General features: G+C 40.9%; 1 protein-coding gene across 2 annotated transcripts in view; it reads right to left on the bottom strand.

The window, feature by feature from the left end:
- Positions 1 to 17,040: 17,040 nt before the first annotated feature.
- The window catches only part of LOC137344427 (protein phosphatase 1 regulatory subunit 12A-like), a 211,413-nt gene continuing 204,470 nt past the window's right edge, over positions 17,041 to 23,983 (bottom strand). For both annotated transcript variants that reach the window (XM_068007389.1, XM_068007392.1), the window contains one exon: positions 17,041 to 22,297. In XM_068007389.1, the coding sequence (XP_067863490.1) occupies positions 22,211 to 22,297 (87 nt within the window). In that variant the 3' untranslated portion in view covers positions 17,041 to 22,210. The remainder of the gene's footprint in view (positions 22,298 to 23,983) is intronic.

Genomic DNA, 23,983 nt, shown 5'->3' with positions numbered 1-23,983 from the left:
CTCTTTACATAATTTATATTTCCTGCAGCTGCTTCGCAATTCACTGAATGTTGACTGCTGAGTGTACCTGCCGTTATAGCCAAATGCCTGCATAGTTAAATCACTTGTTAATCATTTGAGCCAATGTCCTAATGTAACAGAAAGGATCTCATGCACAGTCATTATGTTATTTGAAAGAAAACAGATTAGTGGTAAGTACAAATACCATTGCAGCACAAAGCTATGGATGGGTACACTGACAATTTTTTTTTATTCGTTCATGGGATGTGGGCGTCGCTGGCGAGGCTGCATTTATTGCCCATCCCTAATTGCCCTTGAGAAGGTGGTGGTGAGCCGCCTTCTTGAACCGCTGCAGTCCGTGTAGTGACGGTTCTCCCACAGTGCTGTTAGGAAGGGAGTTCCAGGATTTTGACCCAACGACGATGAAGGAACGGCGATATATTTCCAAGTCAGGATGGTGTGTGACTTGAAGGGGAACGTGCATTAAACATATGGTCAGTGAATTCTATTGGCTCAAAAAAACAGGCTGCAAGATCAAGCTTAATTGCAGCTCCTTTTTAGTAACAGAACAAATTAAAGCACCATTCTGAAAAGACACCTCTTAGGATAACAGTTGAGTATTGTGAATGCAGTAACAGATCTTACCAGCTATCAATAATGTGAAAATGCTGCTGCTTCCCCGATGCATAGGGGAAAGCGGAAAGGTAAAACACTTTAAAAAAAATTCAAAAGATCCCTGCAGAAGAACATACAGATCACTAAAATGTAGTAGTCAGGTACAAAAATAATCAAAAAGGCTAATGGAATGTTAGCCTTTATAACTAGAGGGCTAGAATATAAAGGGGAGGAAGTTTTGCTACAGCTATACCAAACCCTGGTTAGATCACATCTGGAGTATTGTGTACAGTTCTGGGCATCGCATCTTAGAAAGGATATATTGACCTTGGAAGGAGTGCAGTGCAGATTCACCAGAATGTTACCAGGGCTCCAAGGGTTAAATTATGAGGCGAGATTACATAAACTAGGCTTGTATTCCCTGGAATATAGAAGGTTAAGGGATGATTTGATTGAGGTTTTGTGGATTTTGAAAGGAATTGATAGGGTAGATAGAGACTTTTTCCGCTGATGGGGTAGTCCAGGACAAGGGGCCATAACCTTAAAATCAGAGCCAGACCATTCAGGAGAGAAGTTGGGAAAACACTTATTCACACAAAGGGTGGCTGAAGTGTGGAGCTCTCTCCCACAATAAGCAGTAAATGCAAGCTTATTTAATAATTCTAAATCTGAGATCGATAGATTTTTGCTAGCCAAGGGTATTAAGGGATATGGAGCCAAGGCGGGTGGATGGAGATAGGATACAGATCAGCCATGATCTCATTGAATGGTGGGACAGGCTCGAGGGGCTGAAGGCCTATTCCTGTTCCTATGTTCCTATATTCCTATATGCATGTAAAGACCAGTGAAAACCATAGCTCATCCAAAACTTTGCTGTCCGCATCCTAAATTGTATGAAGTCCCGTTCACCCATCATCCGTGCTTGCTGACCTACATTGGCTCCCGGTCCAGCAATGCCTCGATTTTAAAATTCTCATCCGTGTCCAGATCTCTTAATGACCTCACCCCTCTCTATCTCTAACCTCCTGAAGCCCTACAGCCCTCCGAGATCTCTGCGCTCCTCCAATTCTGGCCTCCTGCGCACCTCCAATTTTCATTGCTCTACCATTAGCAGCCGTGCCTTCAGCTGCCTACGCCTTAAGCTCTGGAATTCCCTCGCTAAACCTCTCCACCTCTCTCTCCTCCTTTAAGTCGCTCCTTAAAGCCGACCTCTTTGCCGAAGCTTTTAGCCACCTGTCTAATATCTCTAAGTGGCTTGGTGTCAAATTTTGGCTGATAACATCCTGTGAAGTGCCTTGGGATGTTTTTTCTACGTTAAAGGCACTATATAAATGCAAGTGTTTGTTGTTGAATGCCCAGGAGTGAATGCATACATGAAATACCAGTGACCAATCTACACAGCTTACCATCCTCCTAGCAGTTTTCAAGTTAAAACTCCTGATTGAAACATCTCTACGGAATTAACATTTTCAAAGGTTTCAAAAGAACCCTTTAAGACTTTGGGAAACAATGGACAAGTTCTCAAGGGAATTCCATTAATAAATTAACGGGCCAAAGTGACAGCCACGACAGGAACCTAAACAGAACTAATTCTGAGACAGGAAAAGCAGCTGAACTAACACAGGAAAATCCTTGAGTTGGGAGCACTCTGGACCAATGTAATGCTTGATACACCAATGAACGCACTCAACCCAATACAACCTCAGGTAGTTACCAGCCTCCATGTATCAAAAATAACTTCAGTGATAGCCTCCAGAGCATCAGCTATTACAGTTCAGTCACTGAGCTGTCAAACAAAGATGAAACGGGTTGGATAATTTCTCCCCAAATTGATTAAAGTACTCATACATAGACAAACTCCTTGCACGAAGCATCTTTCAAACAGCCTCATCTATAAATTCAGGATAAGACACAACCATCCATATCACACGTCTGACTCACATACTCACAGGTCAACAAAGGTAAGATATGTATCCACTGCCTGCGCTGAAAACTCGACACCTCAAGCTGGTGTAATAAACTCCAATTGCTGAGTTGGATGTCTGCAGTCAAATCAAATCTGAAATTTAGTAAACAGCCCATTCATCATAACTGGAGTAAATGACATCGTCTTAAGGGAATTCTGTTCTCAGAACTCTCAGCCTTACAATCGGGGTCATCTTGATCTATAGCAGTTCAAAAGTAACTATCAAACTAGAGCTGCTTTATCCTACATTGTTTGAGTCATGGGAACAGAAAGTTAGTAACAAATACAATTTAAAAAAAGACAATTGCTTACTTTGTGGGATCACATACACAGCTTTCTGGAGAGTTGTCTGACGTACCACATTCCATCCACAAATTCTTAATCATTCAGTTTATTGCACGTCCATTGAAGCTATAGTACAGTGGGCAATTTAACTTTCAAAAGATTGCTTTTAATCCTATGACAATAAGAAAAACTAAAGGGGAAAAACTAAAATTTACCTAAAATAATACACTCCAAAAACTTAACTTAGCAGAAACGAACCTTAAAACCGCTTTGGTACAGGTGAGCAGTTAGTTTGTGAGATAACCCAAGTAACAGGCTACTAAGGATCAGATACAGACACCTTAGGGTCCTTAAAATGATGTGGATAGTAGCCATGATGTGGATAGTAGTCCTGTATGTACTGTCTCTCCGTCTGATTGCCTTGACAACGGGCAGTTGGAAAGATTATCTGTAATCACCAGGCATTGTTCTCTGACTATAAATGCGGTAACCTTCAAGGAATCCCACACTCACCTGACGAAGGAGAAAGCCTCCGAAAGCTTGTGATTTTCAAATAAAACTGTTGGACTATAAACTGGTGTTGTAAGATTCCTTACATTTGTCCTTAAAATGAGTTAGTGTTTCTAGCATTGACTACCTGATCCACTGCAGATCACGAAGATCTCAGGCTTAACCAGCAGTCTGTGCTGAATTAGCTGATTTCAGATGGAACAACAGAAAATGGGCTATACGTGGCCACTGTGAACCTAGGTCCAGGGAGGAAAATCAGCCACGGTTCCTGGGATCAATTGTGAAGCTCCTTTCAGTCAAATAGCCTGCAATCACTTACTGTCAAGGTTCAAATATGAATAATGGCCACTTGAGCATGGTGCTGGTAGGACTGTGTCTCAGCAATGTCTTCATGAGAGGGGGTGGAAATTGCCAGAAGAAATCATCTGGGAAAACATTTTTTTAAAAGAGAGATGAGATGGGGAAGAAATACCGGCCTTTATTTTTTGTCAAAACAACAAGCTTTGTTTTTCAGCACAGCAAGTCTGGATTTGATTTACTGGAAGACTTAAGCAAATTTCCATCCAAAGTAAATGGCTTCTGTCTGCTTACATCTCCCAGCGGAGGATTAGGGGGACTGGGCCTACGACAGGCTTTGGGCTTTTTATTATCAGTCACTAAGATCTCAGAGATTACAGGAATTGACCTGGACCTCAAATAATGTTTAACACTCTAGAAAGAATAAAACAACTAAAAGCAGAATTATGGTGTGAGCTGTCACTGAGGCATCATGATACTAGGATTTAGTCAGCCATGGCTTATATAAACAAACGCATAATTTACAAAAGTACTTGCAATCGGAAACCTCTGAAGGTTGATCAAGGAAAAAAATTTAAGTTTAATATAATCACGAATAATGGCAATCCATGCAATGTAATGTGCAGTGTAAACAACTTGAAGGCTGCTGGGAACACCAAGGCAGAAAAAGATTGCAGATCAAAGGATTCGTTCAAAGAATAACCAAGGAAATTAACTGAAGTACAAAAATATTCCCAAATTAAGTTCTACATGAAACTAACAAAAAATATCAAAATATACTTTACTTAAAGTGATAGGTTACCTCATTGTCAGGAATTTTCAGCACAAGAAAGTTCATTTGGGATGACTTCAACATGAAGATACCATCGAGTTGCACACAATAGTATAAGCCAGCTATGCAACTGCAAAGACGTTTCTTCCATAATGCTAGAATATGTGCAAAATAAACGTGACAGAGGCAGGAATCTCCGAGTTGCACCATATACAAATCTCCCCAATTTCTATGGGAATTTTAATAACACTCCTTTTCCGTGTGCAGTTATGAAAAGTACTAGAGTGTAGTGTTGAAAGGGGAAAAACTGGCAAGTTAAAATGTTACATTATATTTAATTTAGAAGGAAAATCTCAAGTTACAATAATAGATTCCCTCTTATGTAAGTCACTCTCTTTACTTACAAAGCCCCAGAGGACATGAAAGTGCAGTACATACACTTTTCTTACAATTTGTGTTCATTAAAGAGGAGCAGGCTTTTCTGTGTGTCCTGGCCAACATTCCTCCTTCAACCATTACTACAAAATAAATAGCTGGACATGCATTTAATTTAATGCAGGTGGGATCCTGCTGGGCACAAAATGGGTGTCACGCTTGTCTACATAGCAGTCGCTGCACTACAAATTATTGTACATGAAGCCCTTTGAGAAATGTGATCAGATGCTAAATTAACCTAAGTCTCTATTTGCTAATACATTTCAATCCCAAAGGTGATCCAGCAGTCAATATTACTCAACAATCTTTTTTTTCTCTACTTTTAACTCTCCAGCGATCTTAAATGGCTTGCACCTGTATGTAGCTCGATTCCCATTGACAAAACACTTAGTGAACATCAAGCTTTGCTTTATTACAATATTTTATATCCCCCTGTTTTTGAAAATAGGGATTAGCTAACTTTTTTAAAAAACCGATAAGCAAATGAAAGTTTTCACCTCAACTGATTTGGTACACCTACATGATTACAGTGGAAGTGTTGAAAAGACCGAGTTAGCAACATGGCACCAATGTACAAATGTGGATTTTTTTTAACCCCATAACGAAGTAACCCTTAGAAAGGAATCCTGGAAAAAAATGTTTCACTAGTTGAGTTCCAAGTTGGTAACCTGTGAGCCAATGTCCATCATGGTGGAATGTTTGTTACATTTAAAGCCAAATCCCTCTCATACCAAAATTTTAATACATTGAAACAGTACTTACCCCAATAAGTTAATATAACTAGGACACAACTAACAGAAAGAAAGAAACAGAAGCCATATGGATTGAAATAGAAGTTAAGAAAGGATCGATCATGCTAATAGGGGTATACGACAGACCACCTAATAGTGGAAAGGAGGTGGAGGAAGAAATATGTAAGCACATATGTGAAATGACATAGAATAATAATCATGGAAGATTTTAACTACCCCCAATTAAACTGGCAAGAAGAGGTAGGTAAAGGGGTTCAGGGAATGGAATTTTCACAATGTGTGCAGGACACCTTTCTTACCCAGTATGTAAAAAGCCCAACAAGAGAGGAAGCACTGCTGGACCTAGTAATGGGAAATGAACCAGAACAGATAAGAGAAGTAAAAGTAGGGGAACATCTAGACAATAGCGATCACAACATAATAAGGTTTAAGATAAAGATTGAGAAAGACAGAAATAAGAAAGACCAAAGCAGTAAATTGGAAAGAAAAACTGATTTGGAGGGGATAAGACTAGAACTAAGGAAAATAAAGTGGAAAAATTTACTGACAAGCAAAGAAATAGAACAGCAGTGGGAAACATTTAAAACGGTGATCAAGAGAATCCAGGAGAAATATATCCCACTAAAAAGCAAGAACAAACCAGCCAGTAATGACAGACCATGGATGAAGAAAGAAATAAGGGCAAAACTGAAACTAAAGAAAAAGGCATACACTAAGTACACAGACAACAAAGGAGAGGATGATAAAAGGAAAATACGAAAAGGTTAGGAAAGAAGTTCAAAAAACAATTAGGAAAGCAAAAAGAAACTACGAAATTAAATTATCAAGGAATATAAAAAGAAATAGTAAAGTTTTCTACAGACACAAAAGAAAAATCAGGATAGGGATAGGGCCACTAAGGGATACACATGATAGATGCACAGGTAATGATTGCGAAATGGCAGAAATATTCGATAATTACTTTGCCTCAGTATTTACCAGGGAGACTAACATGGTGGGCATGACAATAGATGAAAAAAGAAATAAAGACATTTAAGATAGAAAGGGAGAGATAATTGATAAACTAATTAAACTTAGAGAGGATAAGACCCCTGGTCCAGATGGATTGCATCCACGCATTTAAAAGTTAGGGAAGGGATAGCAGATGCACTATTACGTAAAGATAAAAATTCATTAGAAAAGGGAATAGTGTCAGAGGACTGACGGACAGCTAATGTGATTCCTATATTTAAAAAGGGAGATAGAACAAGTCCAAGGAACTATAAACCAAGTAGCCTAACGTTGGTGGTAGGATAGATAATGGAATCCTTACTCAAAGATGTAATAGAAAAACATCTAGAAACCACAACAACAACAACTTGCATTTATATAGTGCCTTCAACGTAGTAAAATGTCCCAAGGCACTTCACAGGAGTGTTATCAAACAAATTTGACACCAAGCTACATAAGGAGGTACTAGGACAGGTGACCAAAAGTTTGGTCAAAGAGTTAGGTTTCAAGGAGCGTCTTAAAGGAGGAGAGGTAGCGAGGTTTAGGGAAGGAATTCCAGGAAGGGTTGTAGGGCTGGAGGAGGTTTACAGAGATAGGGAGGGGCAAGGCCATGGAGGGATATGAAAATAAGGACCAGAATTTTAAAATTGAAGCGGGAGCCAATGTAAGTCAACGAGCACAGATCTGATGGGAGAACGGGTCTTGGTGGAAGTTAGGATACAGGCAGCAGAGTTTTGGATGAGCTCAAGTTTATTGAGGGTGGAAGATGGGAGGCCAGCCAGGAGAGCATTGGAATAGTTTAGCCTGGAGATAACAAAGGCATGGATGAGGTTTTCAGCAGCAGATGAGCGGAGGCAGGGGCGAAGATGAGCGATGTTATGGAGGTGGAATTAGGCGGTCTTGGTGATGGAGTGGATATGTGGTTGGAAGCTCATCTCAGGGTCAAATAGGACGTCAAGGTTGCGAATGGTCTGGTTCAGCCTCAGACAGTGGCCAGGGAGAGGGATGGAGTCGATGGCTAGGGAACGGAGTTTGCAGTGGGGACCAAAAACAATGGCTTCTGCCTTCCCAATATTTATTTGGAGGAAATTTTTGCTCATCCAGTACTGGATGTCGGACAAGCAGTGTGACAAATGAAAGACAGTGGAGGGGTCGAGGGAGGTGGTTGAGAGGTAAAGCTAGTTGTCGTTAACGTACATGTGGAATCTGACATGTTTTCGGATGGTGTCGATGAGGGGCAGCATGTAGATGAGAAATAGGAGGCGGCCAAGGATAGATCCTTGGGGGACTCCAAAGGTAACGGTGCTGGAGTGGGAAGAGAAGCCATTGCAGTTGATTCTCTGGCTATAATTGGATAGATAAGAATGGAACCAGGCGAGCGCAGTCTCATCCAGCTGGAAGACGGAGGAGAGGCGTTGGAGGAGGATGGTGTCGTCAACCATGTCAAAGGCTGCAGATAGGTGGAGAAAGATGAGGAGGGATAGCTTACCATCATCAGAGTCACATAGGATGTCATTTTCATAAGGGCCGTTTCAGTAACGTGGCAGGGGCGGAAACCTGATTGGAGGGATTCACACATGGAGTTGCGGGAAAGATGGGCACGGATTGGGGAGGCGACAATATGTTCAAGGACTTGAGAGTCCTACCTGACAAAGTGGGAAATTGCCCAGGCATGTCCTGTCCACAAAAAGCAGGATAAATCCAACTTGACCAATTACCGCCCCATCAGTCTACTCTCAATCATCAGCAAAGTGATGGACGGTGTCGTCAACAGTACTATCAAGCAGCACTTACTCACCAATAACCTGCTCACCGATGCTCAGTTTGGGTTCTGCCAGGACCACTCTGCTCCAGACCTCATTACAGCCTTGGTACAAACATGAACAAAAGAGCTGAATTCCACGGTGAGGTGAGAGTGACTGCCCTTGGCATCAAGGCAGCATTTGACCGAGCGTGACATCAAGACGCCCTAGCAAATTTGGAGTCTATGGGAATCGGGGGAAAACTCTCCAGTGGCTGGAGTCATACCTAGCACAAAGAAAGATGGTAGTGGTTGTTGGAAGCCAAACATCTCAACCCCAGGACATCACTGCAGGAGTTCCTCAGGGCAGTGTACCAGGCCCAACCTTCTTCAGCTGCTTCATAAGGTCAGAAGTGGGTATGTTCGCTGATGATTGCAGTGTTCAGTTCAATTTGCAACCCCTCAGATAATGAAGCAGTTTGTGCCTGCATGCAGCAAGACCTGGACAACATCCAGGCTTGGGCTCATAAGTAGTAAGTAACATGCACGCCAGACAAGTGCCAGGCAATGATCATCTCCAACAAGAGAGAGTCTAACCACCTCCCCTTGACATTCAACGGCATCACCATCGCCAAATCCCCCACCATCAACATCCTAGTGGTCACCATTTACCAGAAACTTAACTGGACTAGCCACATAAATACTGTGGCTACAAGAGCAGGTCAGAGGCTGGGTATTCCGAGGTGAGTGACTCACCTCCTGACTCCCCATAGTCTTTCAACCATGTACAAGGTACAAGTCAGGAGTGTGATGGAATACTTTCCATTTGCCCGGATGAGTGCAGCTTCAACAACCCTCAAGAAGCTTGACATCATCCAGGACAAAGCTTGATTGGCACCCCATCCACCATCTTAAACATTCACTCCCTCCACCACTGGCGCACTGTACACCATCTACAACATGCACGGCAGCAACTCGCCAAGGCTTCTTCGACAGCACCTCCCAAACCCGCAACCTCTACCACCTAGAAGGACAAGGGCAGCAGGCACATGGGAACAAAACCACCTGCACGTTCCCCTCCAAGTCACACACCATTCCAACATGGAACTATATTGCCGTTCCTTCATCGTCGCTGGGTCAAAAGCCTGGAACTCCCTTCCAAACAGCACTGTGGGAGTACCTTCACCACACGGACGGCAGCGGTTCACCACTTCCTTCTCAAGGGCAATTAGGGATGGGCAACAAATGCTGGCCTTGTCAGCGACGCCCACATCCCATGAATTAATTTTAAAAAAGGGAGGTTGGAGACGGGGCGGCAGTTTGCAAGGTCCGAGGGGTCAAGGCTGTTTTTTTTGAGGAGGGGTGTGATGACGGCAGATATGAAGGGGAGGAGGACAATACCTGAGGAGAGGGATTCGTTAACAATATCAGCTAACATGGGGGCCAGGAAGGCAAGTTGGGTGGTCAGCAGTTTAGCGGGAATAGGTTCGAGGGAGCAGGAGGTGGGTCTTATGGTTAAGATGAGCTCAGAGAGGGCATGAGGGGAGATAGTAATATAATTCAAATATAATAATGGAATAGTCAGCACGGATTTCAAAAGGGAAGGTCATGCTTGACCAACCTTATTGAATTCTTTGAAGAAGTAACAGAAAGGGTAGACAAGGCTAATGCATGAGATATTATATATTTGGATTTTCAAAAGGTCTTCGATAAGGCACCGCGTAGTAGACTCATGACTAAGGTCAGAGCATGTGGAGTCGGGAACAAGTCGCAGAATGGATAGCAAGCTGGCTACAAAACAAAAAACAGTAGGGGTTAAAGGTAGTTACTCAGACAGGCAAAAGATGAGAAGTGTTGTTCCACAAGGATCTGTGCTGGGACCACTGTTGTTCACCATTTACATAAACGATTTGGACTCGGGAATCGGAAATACAATTTCAACATTTGCGAACGACACCAAATTAGGGTATTAGTTAATACTGAGGAGGACTGCGACAAAATACAGGAAGACATTAATAAACTTGCTGAATGAACATGTAATTGGCAAAAGAATTTCAATATAGATAAGTGTGAGGTGGTACATTTTGGTAGGAAGAATAAGGAGGCCACATTATCTTTGGAAAATAAGAGTCTAAATGGGGTAAAGGAACAGAGGGATCTGGGGGTACAGATACACAAATCATAAAAAGTAGCGACACAGGTCAATAAGGCCATAAAAAAAACAAAGCACTGGTGTTCATTCCCAGAGGGATAGGATTGAAAAGCAGAGACGTTATGTTAAACTTGTATAGAACCTTGGTTAGACCGCACTTGAGTACTGTAAACAGTTCTGGTCTCCATATTATAAAAAGGATATAAAGGCACTGGAGAAGGTGCAAAAAAGATTTACTGGTATGATACCAGAACTGAGAGGTTATACCTATCAAGAAGGATTGAACAGGCTGGGGCTCTTTTCTCTAGAAAAGAGAAGACTGAGGAGTGGCCTGATAGAGATCTTTAAGATTATGAAAGGGTTTGATCGGGTAGACATAGAGAAGCTGTCTCCACTTGTGGGGAAGAGCAGAACTCGGGGCCATATCTACAAGATAGTCACTAATAAATCCAATAGGGAATTCAGGAGAAACTTCATTACCCAGGGAGTGGTTAGAAGGAGAACTTGCTACCAGGAGTAGTTGAGGCGACTAGCATAGATGCATTGAAGGGGAAGCTAGATAAACATATGAGGGAGAAAAGAATAGAAGGATTTGTTGATGGGGTTAGATAAAGAAGGGTGGGAGGAGGCTCGTGTGTCACAAACACCGGCATGGACCTGTTGGGCCGAATGGCCTGTTTCTGTAATGTACATTGTATGTAATTAGTGCTCCACCTAAACCCATATTACAACAAATGTTGTTTGCTAGATTATATACTGAGTTTTATGATCATTACATTTTTGACTGGAGGAGCGGAGAGAACCACAGAGGTTTGTAGCACAGAACAATAACTTGCATTTATATAGCGCCTTTAACATAGTAAAACATCCCAAGGCGCTTCACAGGACCGTTATCAAACAAAATTTGACACCAAGCCACGTAAGGAGATATTAGGACAGGTGATCAAAAGCTTGGTCAAAGAGGTAGGTTTTAAGGAGCATCTTAAAGGAGAGGCAGAGGGCTTTAGGGAGGGAGTTCCAGAGCTTAGGGCCTAGGCAGCTGAAGGCACGGCCACCAATGGCGGAGCAATTAAAATCGGAGATGCAGAAGAGGCAAGAATTGGAGGAGCACAGAGATCTCGGAGGGTTGTATGGCTGGAGGAGGTTACAGAGATAAAGGAGGGATGAGGCCATAGAGGGATTTGAAAACAAGGATGAGAATTTTAAAATTGGGGCATTGCCGGACCGGGGGTCAATGTAGGTCAGCGAGCACAAGGGTGATGGGTGGTGCAAGTTAGAACATAAGACCATCAGAAATAGGAGCAGGAGTTTAGGGAGGAAATTGCGGGTCCCCTAGCAGAGATATTTGAATCATCGACAACTACAGGTGAGGTGCCTGAAGATTGGAGGGTAGCAAATGTTGTGCTTTTGTTTAAGAAGGGCGGCAGGGAATAGCCTGGGAACTACAGACCGGTGAGCCTGACATCTGTAGTGGGTAAGTTGTTAGAGGGTATTCTGAGAGACAGGATCTACAGGCATTTGGAGAGGCAGGGACTGATTAGGAACAGTCAGCATGGTTTTTAGAGAGGAAAATCATGTCTCACGAATTTGATTGAGTTTTTTGAAGGGGTAACCAAGTAGATGAGGGCTGTGCAGTAGACGTGGTCTACATGGACTTTAGCAAAGCCTTTGACAAAGTACCGCATGGTAGGTTGTTACATAAGGTTAAATCTCACGGGATCCAAGGTGAGGTAGCCAATTGGATACAAAATTGGCTTGATGACAGAAGACAGAGGGTGGTTGTAGAGGGTTGTTTTTCAGACTGGAGGCCTGTGACCAGCGGTGTGCCTCAGGGATCGGTGCTGGGTCCGCTGTTATTTGTTATTTATATTAATGATTTGGATGAGAATTTAGGAGGCATGGTTAGTAAGTTTGCAGATGACACCAAGATTGGTGGCATTGTGGACAGTGAAGAAGGTTATCTAGGATTGCAACGGGATCTTGATAAATTGGGCCAGTGGGCCGATGAATGGCAGATGGAGTTTAATTTAGATAAATGTGAGGTGATGCATTTTGGTAGATCGAATCGGGCCAGGACCTACTCCGTTAATGGTAGGGCATTGGGGAGAGTTATAGAACAAAGAGATCTAGGAGTACAGGTTCATAGCTCCTTGAAAGTGGAGTCACAGGTGGATAGGGTGGTGAAGAAGGCATTCAGCATGCTTGGTTTCATTGGTCAGAACATTGAATACAGGAGTTGGGATGTCTTGTTGAAGTTGTGCAAGACATTAGTAAGGCCACACTTGGAATATTGTGTACAGTTCTGGTCACCCTATTATAGAAAGGATATTATTAAACTAGAAAGAGTGCAGAAAAGATTTACTAGGATGCTACCGGGACTTGATGGTTTGACTTACAGGGAGAGGTTGGATAGACTGAGACTTTTTTCCCTGGAGAGTCGGAGGTTAAGGGGTGATCTTATAGAAGTCTATAAAATAATGAGGGGCATAGATAAGGTAGATAGTCAAAATCTTTTCCCAAAGGTAGGGGAGTCTATAACGAGGGGGCATAGATTTAAGGTGAGAGGGGAGAGATACAAAAGGGTCCAGAGGGGCAATTTTTTCACTCCAAGGGTGGCGAGTGTCTGGAACGAGCTGCCAGAGGCAGTAGTAGAGGCGGGTACAATTTTGTCTTTTAAAAAGCATTTGGACAGTTACATGGGTAAGATGGGTATAGAGGGATATGGGCCAAGCGCAGGCAATTGGGACTAGCTTAGTGGTATAAACTGGGCGACATGGACATGTTGGGCCGAAGGGTCTGTTTCCGTGTTGTAAACTTCTATGATTCTACACAGCCCCTCGAGCCTGCTCCACCAATTTCCCGCCCGATCCCCATATCCCTGGATTCCCCAGAGTCCAAAAATCTATCTATCTCAGCCTTGAATATAGTCAACAACTGAGCATCCACAGCCCTCTGGGGGAGAGAATCCCAAAGATTGACAACCCTCTGAGTGAAGAAATTCCTCCTCACCTCAGTCTTAAATGGTCGACTCCTTATCCGCCCCCTAGTTCTAGACTCTCCAGCCAAGGAGAGATATAGGCAGCAGAGTTTTGGATGAGCTCAAGTTTATGGGGGGGTGGAAGATGGGAGGCCGGCCAGGAGAGCATTGGAATAGTCGAGTCTAGAGGTAACAAAGGCATGGATGAGGGTTTTAGCAGATGAGCTGACGCAGGGGCGGAAGGAGGCCATTCAGCCCATTCTGTCTGTGCCAGCTCTTTGACAGGGCAATACTAAACAAATCCATTGCCTGATCTCTCCTCATAGCTGTGCATTGTCCTCTACTTCAAATATCTATCCAATATAGTATTAAACTGCTTTGATTTTTCTTGTTTTCTTGAGATATTTTTCTAAAACTACATGAACTAAGCAAAAATAGGCCAGAGAGAAAACAAGATCAGCTCACAACACAACAAACTACACACCATCAAAGGCAAAGATCCCAAGGAAAGTACAAAGGCACCATCAATCCAGAGTGATATTCCCACACTACAGCTATTTTGAACTACTGCACTAAGCTCAGAAAGCCTCAACCAAGAGCCAATTCCTATAATTAGACAACACACACCATATATTACTGAGGGAGGTCAAAACTAATTTGAGTGCAGTTACATTTCATTCCAATTTTCATTGTGAACTTTTTTGTTTTATTCTAAATATTGCTTAAAAGTATTTATTTTAAATATTGCTTAAAATGATTTATGAAGCCTCACTTTAAAATAACAGCATGCTAAATTCTAGAAGCTGAGGCATCAATGGTCAAGGGCAAGTCCTTAGTAGCATGGCTTTACTTTTCTCGTCATCCCAGAAATTAAAGAGATTGAAACTTAAAAAAAAATAATTACACTGTAAAGGGATAATGATCCTTAAAAGCAAGTAGAGGAGTTTCATCAATGTCTCTGCACAGGGCTAAAGGAGAATTGTTCATTTCTTCCCATTGCAAACAAAAGTCAGATAATAATCATCCTGAGAGTTTCACCTTCCTTTAACTGTCCAAGGATAGTTACTACAGGGTTGAGAGGAAACAAGGAATAAGTTTTCCTTCTAAATCAAAATTCATTTTCAGAAACAAAGGATGAAACACGAGATTTGTTCCCAAAAGTGGCAGCAATTAAGTTTATTTTTTTCCATAATTAGTAGCGGCAAAAAATTAACTTTAATCTATTTCCATTCCATAAACTTTAGTCAGCATTGTATTTAGACTAAAGTACAGTGAAACAGCCACTGCTGAACTCTAACTTAGAATTACGTTATATAATGACACATCTGCCTTATTGCTGAATTAAGGGCAAAGATTTCTCAAGTTACAGAGGTGACACTAAAGCTGGATTCTCGTTACCAAAGCTAGTCAAAAAACGAACATGCCAGATACATTGACAATTTTTAGGAAGGTAATTCACATCATCAGAAATACTGAATTTGGTGAAATTCCATTGATTTTTTTTCCACATATTGAACTGGCAGCTCAAAGTGTGATAACATCCTTTTTTTAAAATATAAAAAATGTCACAAGGGGAAGTCTTTAATTGATTACAAAACTATGTTTATATTTTGAGAGTTTAAACTGCCCATGTGAAAGAAACTAGTCCACCATAAGTGTCAAGTTATTGTGGTGGCAAGCAACTGTGTCAAGATATCTGCATTTAAATTAAATCTGTCCACAATGGTTCAGTTGGTAAAGCTGGCATGTTTGAGCCGTAGACCAGAAAACTGCCAGATTTGATCTCCAGTGTGTGCTTAGTTAACCAACGTTGGCTAGGGCAGCAGCAGGAGCTCTATAAGGCCATCAGCAATAATGGGCTGAAGAGGGGGAAAAAAAAACTACCAGGGTTCCTACTTCCAGTTGCTCTCTAATGACTAGTAGGCTGACCCTTCAATGGTCAAACCACTTACTGATGCTCAATATTGAGGCTCACACATTAAGAATTGCTACTTCAGTGAGGTACGAGAGGGCTGCCGTCACCCGTGGACTGTTTCCCGACACATGCCAGCACTTTCAGCAGAGGACAGAAAATTGGAAGGGAAAAAATGATTGAGTGGCAGGGTGCATAGCGGATTGTTATAGAATTTACAGCACAAACAGGCCATTCGGTCCAACTGGTCTATGCCGGTGTTTATGCTCCACACGAGCTTTCTCCAACTCAACTTGAACTAACCCTATCAGTATATCCTTTAACATAAAAACGGAAAACACTGGAAATACTCAGCAAGTCAGGCAGCATCTGTGGAGAAAGAAACATAGTTAACATTTCCGGTCAATGACCTTTCGTCAGAACTGGAAGAAGTTAAAGATTTAACAGAACAGCTTTCAAGCAAGTACAGAGCCAGGGAAAGGACGGGGGTGGGGGGTGGCTGAGGAAGGTCTCTGATATGGTAGAGGGCAGGAGTGATTAAATGACAAAAGGGACGATGATGTAAGGCAAGGAGGGTGGTAATGGGACAAGTAAAGAAACAAAAGATGGGTCTAGAGGAGCTGTAACTGGCAACACCAGAACCATTATCAGTACCTGCTGTCTGAAAAAAATGGGAGCAGTGGTTATGATCTGAAGTTATTGAAATCAATGTTGAGTCCAGAAGGTTGTAAAGTGCTTAGTCGAAAGATGAGGTGCTGTTCCTCGAGCTTCTGTTGAGCTTCATTGGAACAGTGTAAGAGGCCAAGGACAGAGAAGTCAGAGTGAGAGTGGGACAGGGAATTAAAATGGCAAGCGACCCTCAGGGTCACGCTTGTGGACCGAGCACAGGTGTGCAGAAAAATGATCACCCAGTCTGTGTTTGGTCTCCTCACTGTAGAGGAGACCGCATTGTGAGCAATGATTGAAAGAAGTACAATTGTAAGTAGTACAAGTAAATCGGTTTCACCTGGAAGGAGTGTTTGGGGCCCTGGACAACGGGAAGGTGGTGAAAAAGCAGGTGTTGCATCTCCTGCACTCACACAGGAAAGTGCCATTGGAAGGAGAGTGGGTGTTGGGGGTGATGGAAGAGTGGACCAGGGTATCGCAGAGGGAGCAGTCCCTCGAATGTTGACAGGAGAGGGAGGGGAAGATATTTTTGGTGATGGCATCTCGCTGGAGGTGGCGGAAATGGCGGAGGATGATACGTTGAATGTGGAGGCTGGTGGGTTGGAAGGTGAAAGCAAGGGGGACCCTATCATGGTTCTGGGAGGGAGGGGATATCCTTCTATTCCTTTCTCCCTCATGTACTTTTCTAGCTTCCCCTTAAATGCATCTATGCTATTTGTGTCAACCACTCCATGTTAGTAGCAAATTGGTATAATGTATTCAAACACTCTGAAAATAAGATAAACCATATTACTTCCTGTATAAGAAATCCTTAGTTTGAAGGAAAAAGCCCCACAATGGTATGCTTTTGAAGATCTTTTAAGTTTATTTGTTCATCAGATTAAACCGTTGACCTTGGTAAGATAAAGCACCTCATTTTAAGTATTATTATAACACATACAAATGGTATAAAATTGAAGATGCACGCAAATATTTAAAATGCATTTATTTATATTTGACAAAATACATTTTTCTGACAGTTTATTGAAGCCAGTTTCATGCAGATACAAGACGTGAACAGCTCTGTAAGCAGATGACATCTCAATGCACAGATCAATAAATAAACTTCATAAAATCTGAACAGCTGATGTAAATTACACACAGTATTATTTCTTTAAAACATACACACATCAACCACACTTAACAGTCTGTAGTGCACCAATTTCCAACTATGAGCTCCAAGTTATTTTACTACATATATTAAAAGAATGTTAAAATGCCAATAAAAATTAACTTTGGACACAGCTACTGATTTGCAAGATGGACAAAAACTGATACAAGTGTATTGGGCAATAGTTTAATAGAACATTTGCAAGTAATGGTAGAACTAGACATCTACTTTGCACTAATTTATACAACTTGCAATTAACATTTATTATGAATTTGCTGCATCTTATAGAAATGCTGATTATAAACAGCAGAAAGTTCTTTACTCCGATTTTAGATGGGCTGGCTGCATGAAGAATTCATATGAAGTTGTGCAAGTAGTCCAATGTGAACCTCCAACCACTTTCTGATCCAAGTCAAAACAGTACCAGGCTTCTGATGAAGGGTCACACCTGACACATTAACCTGGCTTTTCTCCTTTAGATGCTGACTGACCACCAATGTATTTCCAGCATTCTGTTTTTATTTTAGATTTCCAGCATTTGCAGTTTAAAAAAAAATCTACTCAAGAATGATCAAACCATTAACTGATCCAAAATTTATCAGTTATAGTGCAAAATTTAGTTCAATATATGCTATTAAAGGTGAGGGGAAAAGTTAGATCCCATGGATATAAATTCCTCGTAGACCACTAAAAAATGTCTAAAAATAGCATATCCCTTCTCCTGAAGCAAAGATCTAGGCAACTTGTGCCTCTTACCAATGCTGGCTATAGGTACAGGTTTACTTTGAATCAATTTGATCCGTTGTGGTACCATCGCGAATCAAAAGCTTCCTGCAGTTTTCCTAGCATCCTAATCATTTGATGCTGTTAAGAGCTAGCTAGGCCCAGACCAGTAGGAACGGAAGTTAAAAAAATATATATTTTGGCAAGGGCCACCTCAGTGTCCCAGTGGTACCATCATTCACAGTCGAAGCAAAATTTGGGATACTTCTTGTAACAAACTCCTCCATTACTCACAAATTCCTTAAAACAATGACTGTACTTCTCACAGGTACAATTTGCTTGCCAAGAAAGCAACGACATGATGACAGTTTATCCATTCGGCTTTTAACAATAGGAAGATTAACAAAATCCAGTTTAGGAAACCAACACATCAGTTTAACTTCTTTGTACAGCAAGGAGTCCTGGTATTGACCACGAACTGAAAATATAATGGATATAGGTTAGAAGTCCCAACTAATGCTGGCAGTTGATAGGGCACCTAATAAGTGGGAGAGCAGAAGTACTGAGTTCAGATTATTGACTAGTTTATATTGTAACGACTCTAGAAATAATGGCCATCAGTGGAAATGCAGTGGTTAAGTTTCTGGATTGCACAATTCAATTGTACTTAAACTGTCATGTCTATTCCACAGTGTAGTCTATACTAGTTTTATGCCAGTACATATCAGACATGGAACAACAGCCCTGGGGCTCGTATACGAGTATAATCCGAACTACAGTACTACCCAAGGTAGCAATATCAACACTTTGTTTATAGAGATAGGGTGCCTGATTTGGTCTTCGAATCGGAGTTTCATATCCCAAATGCACTCATAGCCCCATTTGCTAGTAGCCTCAATCAGACCCAAAATTGATAATAGGAGGCTGGATCAATGTTATTTACACTCCAGCAGCTCCAAATCCCCAATGTCATGGAATCCACATCCATAGTGTGGAAAATACAATTTGAAACCACTTAAAAACAATGGTACATTCTAGCAGATGTTTCTATTCCTGCATATACTCTTGGGAAATAAACTGATCATCTGCAACATCTCCACTCTACAGACATTTAGCTGGAGGTTCTTTGTGTTGTCAACTTTTAATTGAGTTGCCAGGGGCCAACAGAACATTATCTGTGGCCTAATTTAACCATTGGGACAGGTGACTTTTATCCTCTATGTATAGGTTCAATTGAAAAAGCATTTTTTAAAACAAAAACTGTGCACAAAGCATGTGCATTTGAATTTATGTATGGTTTGCAAAAGAGAGCTAAAGCTGATATATATTTTTACTAAAACACCTCAATTCTTTTAAAATCACAACTCTCAATGAAACATTTATTTAGGGCCGTTTTTGCAGTTTCCTTCCGTGTTGCTATGGGGAGTCACTGTATAAGGGTTGAACACTTCACAGAGGGAGAGAAATCACTGGGAGTCATCCCTGAGTTGCTTTAGCACATCTACACAGGCTAGCTATATGTCACTAGCAGTGACCTTAGAACATGTTACTGCACACTTTTAACAGCATGTGGAAAAAGATGAAGAAAAGGAAAGGAGGCCTCTTGAAGGAAACATTTTGAACTTTGGATTGTGGAAAAAATGCACAATTATTTCATCTTAACCTGGCAACTGAAAAGCTCTAAGTCATTCAATTTCAGTTTTGTCCCTCACAATGATTGAAAGGTTTAGATTAAATTAATAGCCAGCCAGATTCTACCGCCCCCCACCCCACCAGAAAACTTGTTCTCAAGATGTTGCACTGCAACATTCATTTTACTGGTCTGAGTATGTGCACTTCGTCTTCATTTTAACTCAAATTGCATCAGTCATGATATCTGTAACAGAAAGTCAAATGGAGAATTGCATGCACATTATGTCTCTTGTAAAGCATAAAAAGAAATGTTTTTTCTTAAATATAAGTTTGATTTATTGTTAAAATGTCAGATATGGCCATTTTACAAACAGCATCAATCTTGACCAGAAAAGATATTATCGGGGGGGGGGGGGGGGGGGGGGGGGTGAATCCACTACTCATCCACTAGGTGGTACAGTCAATTCTTTTAAAGTACACTGAACTGAGCCAAGGCAAGTTTCAATACATTCTTGAAGTCCAAAGTTTATTTTTCTTTAGGCAATTGTAAATCTAATGGCTATTCCAATGAGTCATAAGCACATTAGAAGAATGACCTTGTATCTGCACAAAACCCCTTCATAACACACATGAAGCTGCATCTCATGTAAAGTACAGCACTTCCAACCTTAGAACCAACTGCGTCACAAGAACTTAATACATTTACTGTATTACCAGAGCAATAAAGACTCACATTTAATAGAAGCATTTGCAAAGGTGACAATGTGTTTAGTCCTTTTCATTTACATACAATAACTGTACAATGTCATTTCAAACCTTGAACTCAGTGGTCTACTTAACCATAAAATACAGATGTGTTTACAAGCTTTAAATAACGTGCACATTTCCCACATGTACATTCCCCAACATGTGACAGAAATGTTCAAATTATAACACTAAATGATATCTAATAGCATATTCATAGATTTTAAAAAAGGCCACCAACAGTTGCATAATGTACATTCCCAGCAGTCTGATCAGTCTGAACCCTCCTATGGAGATTTCATATGTACATAATCTTTATACTGTATTAAGGACTTTTAATAGTTCTGTCCCTTTGTATTCTATTCAGTAGCAATATACTACTGCAAGTCCTGTTTTGCACAGGATTTAAAAAATAAAAAACAGCTAATGCATTTTCAGTAACCTGTAGGCTTGACTAAGGTAAACAAAAAACACGCAAAACTAATGGCCTTTTCTGTACCACTGAGAATGTGTGTATATACATACATATATAGTATGTATGTATGTATATACACACACACTTAGATTTCAGTACCGTATTGCCATTGCCTATACTAGACATTTTAGCCTTGGAATGCACTATACAAATCACTACATTTGTCAGTGAATTCCAACAGTTTGTCAAGGACTATACCATGGGTCTTTGGATGAATCCCTTCCCTGAACTCTATTGTATTTATATGGAGATGCTCTCTACAGAAAAGTACCATTTTGTTTTAAATTCCTGTAGCAGTAGTACATAGGGATACAGTATATTATTCATCATGCAGCGAAAATCTCAAGATTAAAAAGATGCCTTTCAGCCTACATTAAAGTCGTAATGTCCCTTATCAGTGTATAAAGTCAAGAGCAAGAAACAAATGATATAGCAAAGACTCATCTAAAAGTAGCTTCATGAGAAATAGGAGGTGAAGCACAAAAAAAGGAGTGTCTCAAGAGAAAAATGCAAAACCAGCAACCGTACATTAAAATGCATCTTTGAACCAGCCCTGATAAACAGTCTGAATCTGAATCAGCTTTATCTTTGACCAACGGCTGCTTGGATGGGAAAAACAAGACTTAGGGTGGTGACCGTCAACAGCACAAATATTTAACTTCACACAGTCACAGAGACACAACCAAAGGCTTCTGATCATTTTAAAGCTTTCACTACAAACCAAATCAAAAAAATTGAGAAAAAGAAATTAAAATCCACCGCTGACAATGAAGGCAACAGAAATAAAGTGAAAGGAAGGCAGTTAAATTGAATACGAGCGTCACATTAAAATAATAAAACAGCATATTGCACGTATAATTAATACTTTCTGTACCATACAGTCTAGCTGATGGTTTTTCTTTAAAAAGGAACGAGCCATGTTCTGCAGTGATTTTGATTACAGTGCAAAGAAGTGAATACTGCATAACAGAAAGATTCTTTCCAACGCACAGCTGACAAACCGAGGTGCATCATTAGCATGACTTTGAGTAGGTGTGGTAGTGAAAGGCATTTCTTAAAGCCATTTCTGAAACACTACAGGATGTGGCTCAATTGTGATAAGCTGCAAGCGTTCCCTCAACAAATACACACTCGTGTGAATTTTTATTAAATTCAGTACTTTCTCCTCAACTTTTCTCGTAAACAAGGCTGTTTGAATGCATCACTGAAGACCTTGTAGTTGCTGAGTAGGATCATAACCTGAAGAAACTTTACAGACATCAAATGCAGTGAGAAAGCCATGAACAGACAAGATCTACAGTACAAGCTCCCCCCATTGCTGAGGAAACTACTTCTTTATTGTGATGGCTCTTTTACAGAGCAAGCAGGCTCTTAGTTGGTTTTATTCCCCTTGCCTCTTGCTCAGAAAAACCTCCTTCATTTTGACAGTTTACTTATTACTCGGATTAGAGCTCCGTTCTCATCTTTCAGCCTTTGGTTGTCCGATTTCAGCTCTGTTAAAACCTGTAAAGGACAAAGAAGTATTTTTACAGAACGTTCTCAAAGTCTGAGTTTAAAGTGTGTAGTTTTACCAATTAAGTTTCTGCTATTCACCACCACCCCCGCCCCCACCCCACACAAACAATAACAGATCACTTAGACTTACATCCTTCAACCATCTCAAAGCAGGTGAACATGCTGAAAGCACATCTGGCACCTTTTCTGTTTTGGGACTCAATTAGGAAGTGTGCCAACTGCAGAGTAAAGCAGATGGCACCACAAACTGGGACTGAGGACTGCAACCTCAGCGGCATCAATCATGCACTGTAACAAAGATTCACAGGTAGGTGGATAGTCCTTAAAGTGGCCTAGAAAATAACCAATTTTAGATTTTGTTTCACAAAGGCAAGTCTGTGCGTTCAATGTAATATTTTGCTGAAAGTTTCCCACATTGTTTTAATAATGAACTATTTATACTTACACTGAGTGCAAAACAAATCTGTGTCAAAATGCAGCTTTAGCTCACTGTAGAAAACAACAAACTTTCCAGTCATAAACCTGAATGAAAACAGCAAATTACAGCTGCTCTGGGCTCAATATCCAAAACTTGGTTTTTGTTTTAAATCAAATACGGGTTGGTTTGGTGGAATAACCATATACAGAATCTGAAAAACTTTCCAACTTGATTTAATTATTTGTAAATGAAAATATTGATGACAAAACGGTTGCAAAATATCCAGCTACACTAAGCCCACATTTTTAAAAGGTTGCAAAATGAACATGCAGCTCTCATTATAATTGCCATGATGTGAAGATGCCGGTGATGGACTGGGGTTGACAAATGTAAAGAATCTTACAACACCAGGTTATAGTCCAACAATTTTATTTGAAAATCACAAGCTTTCGGAGATTATCTCCTTCGTCAGGTGAGCGTGGGACTCCTTGAACGTTTCGCATTTATAGTCAGAGAACAATACCTAGTGATTACAGGTAATCTTTCCAACTGCCCGTTGTCAAGGCAATCAAAGTGTTCAGACAGAGAGGTGTTACCTACAGGATCACCGAATACACAAACGGCCAGAACACAAGACAGAGAGAGAGAGGGAGAAACATCCGAAAGGAAGAGAAAGACAGAGAATGACCCATTGTATTAAAAACAGATAACCTTTATTCGCTGGTGGGGTTACGTGTAGCGTGACATTATAATTGGCAGCAAAATCCAGAGGACAGCAGTGGAGAACTTTTGTCATCAGCAAATCCTATTGGTGGCAGTGGTGAGTAAAAAGCACACATTCAGAGCGGAGAGATGCACCAAAAATCTGAAGCCCTCAGAGCATCAGAATAGCATCTTCCTAAGAATTCCCCTTTTCAGTAGAGGAACAATTAACAATTCATTTGGGTGCCATTACAAGTTTAAGATAAGTTTATAGAATGCTGATGTGAACTATACATTACAAAAACCTTTGGAATTACACCTTGTTGGAGACAACCATGCCGATTTACTATATGTGTTTGGGCATTCATATAGTGGAAAAAGATCAGTAGAAACAAAAGCAAATCACAGCAACAAAGTGACATTTTTGGGCTAATTAAAGTTTGCTGAACTCATCTGTTTCAGCAGCAATCCCACAAGCATTCTAAACAGGATGAAGGTTCTAGGCAGCAAGGAAATATGATAAATGCCTCAAGGTGTGAAGTGGACCAATAACA

The sequence above is a fragment of the Heptranchias perlo genome, chromosome 27 (assembly GCF_035084215.1).
Source record: "Heptranchias perlo isolate sHepPer1 chromosome 27, sHepPer1.hap1, whole genome shotgun sequence".
Taxonomy (NCBI): Eukaryota; Metazoa; Chordata; class Chondrichthyes; order Hexanchiformes; family Hexanchidae; genus Heptranchias; species Heptranchias perlo.
The sequence above is the reverse complement of the archived record's forward strand: the minus strand, read 5'-3'. Positions and strand labels throughout refer to the sequence as shown.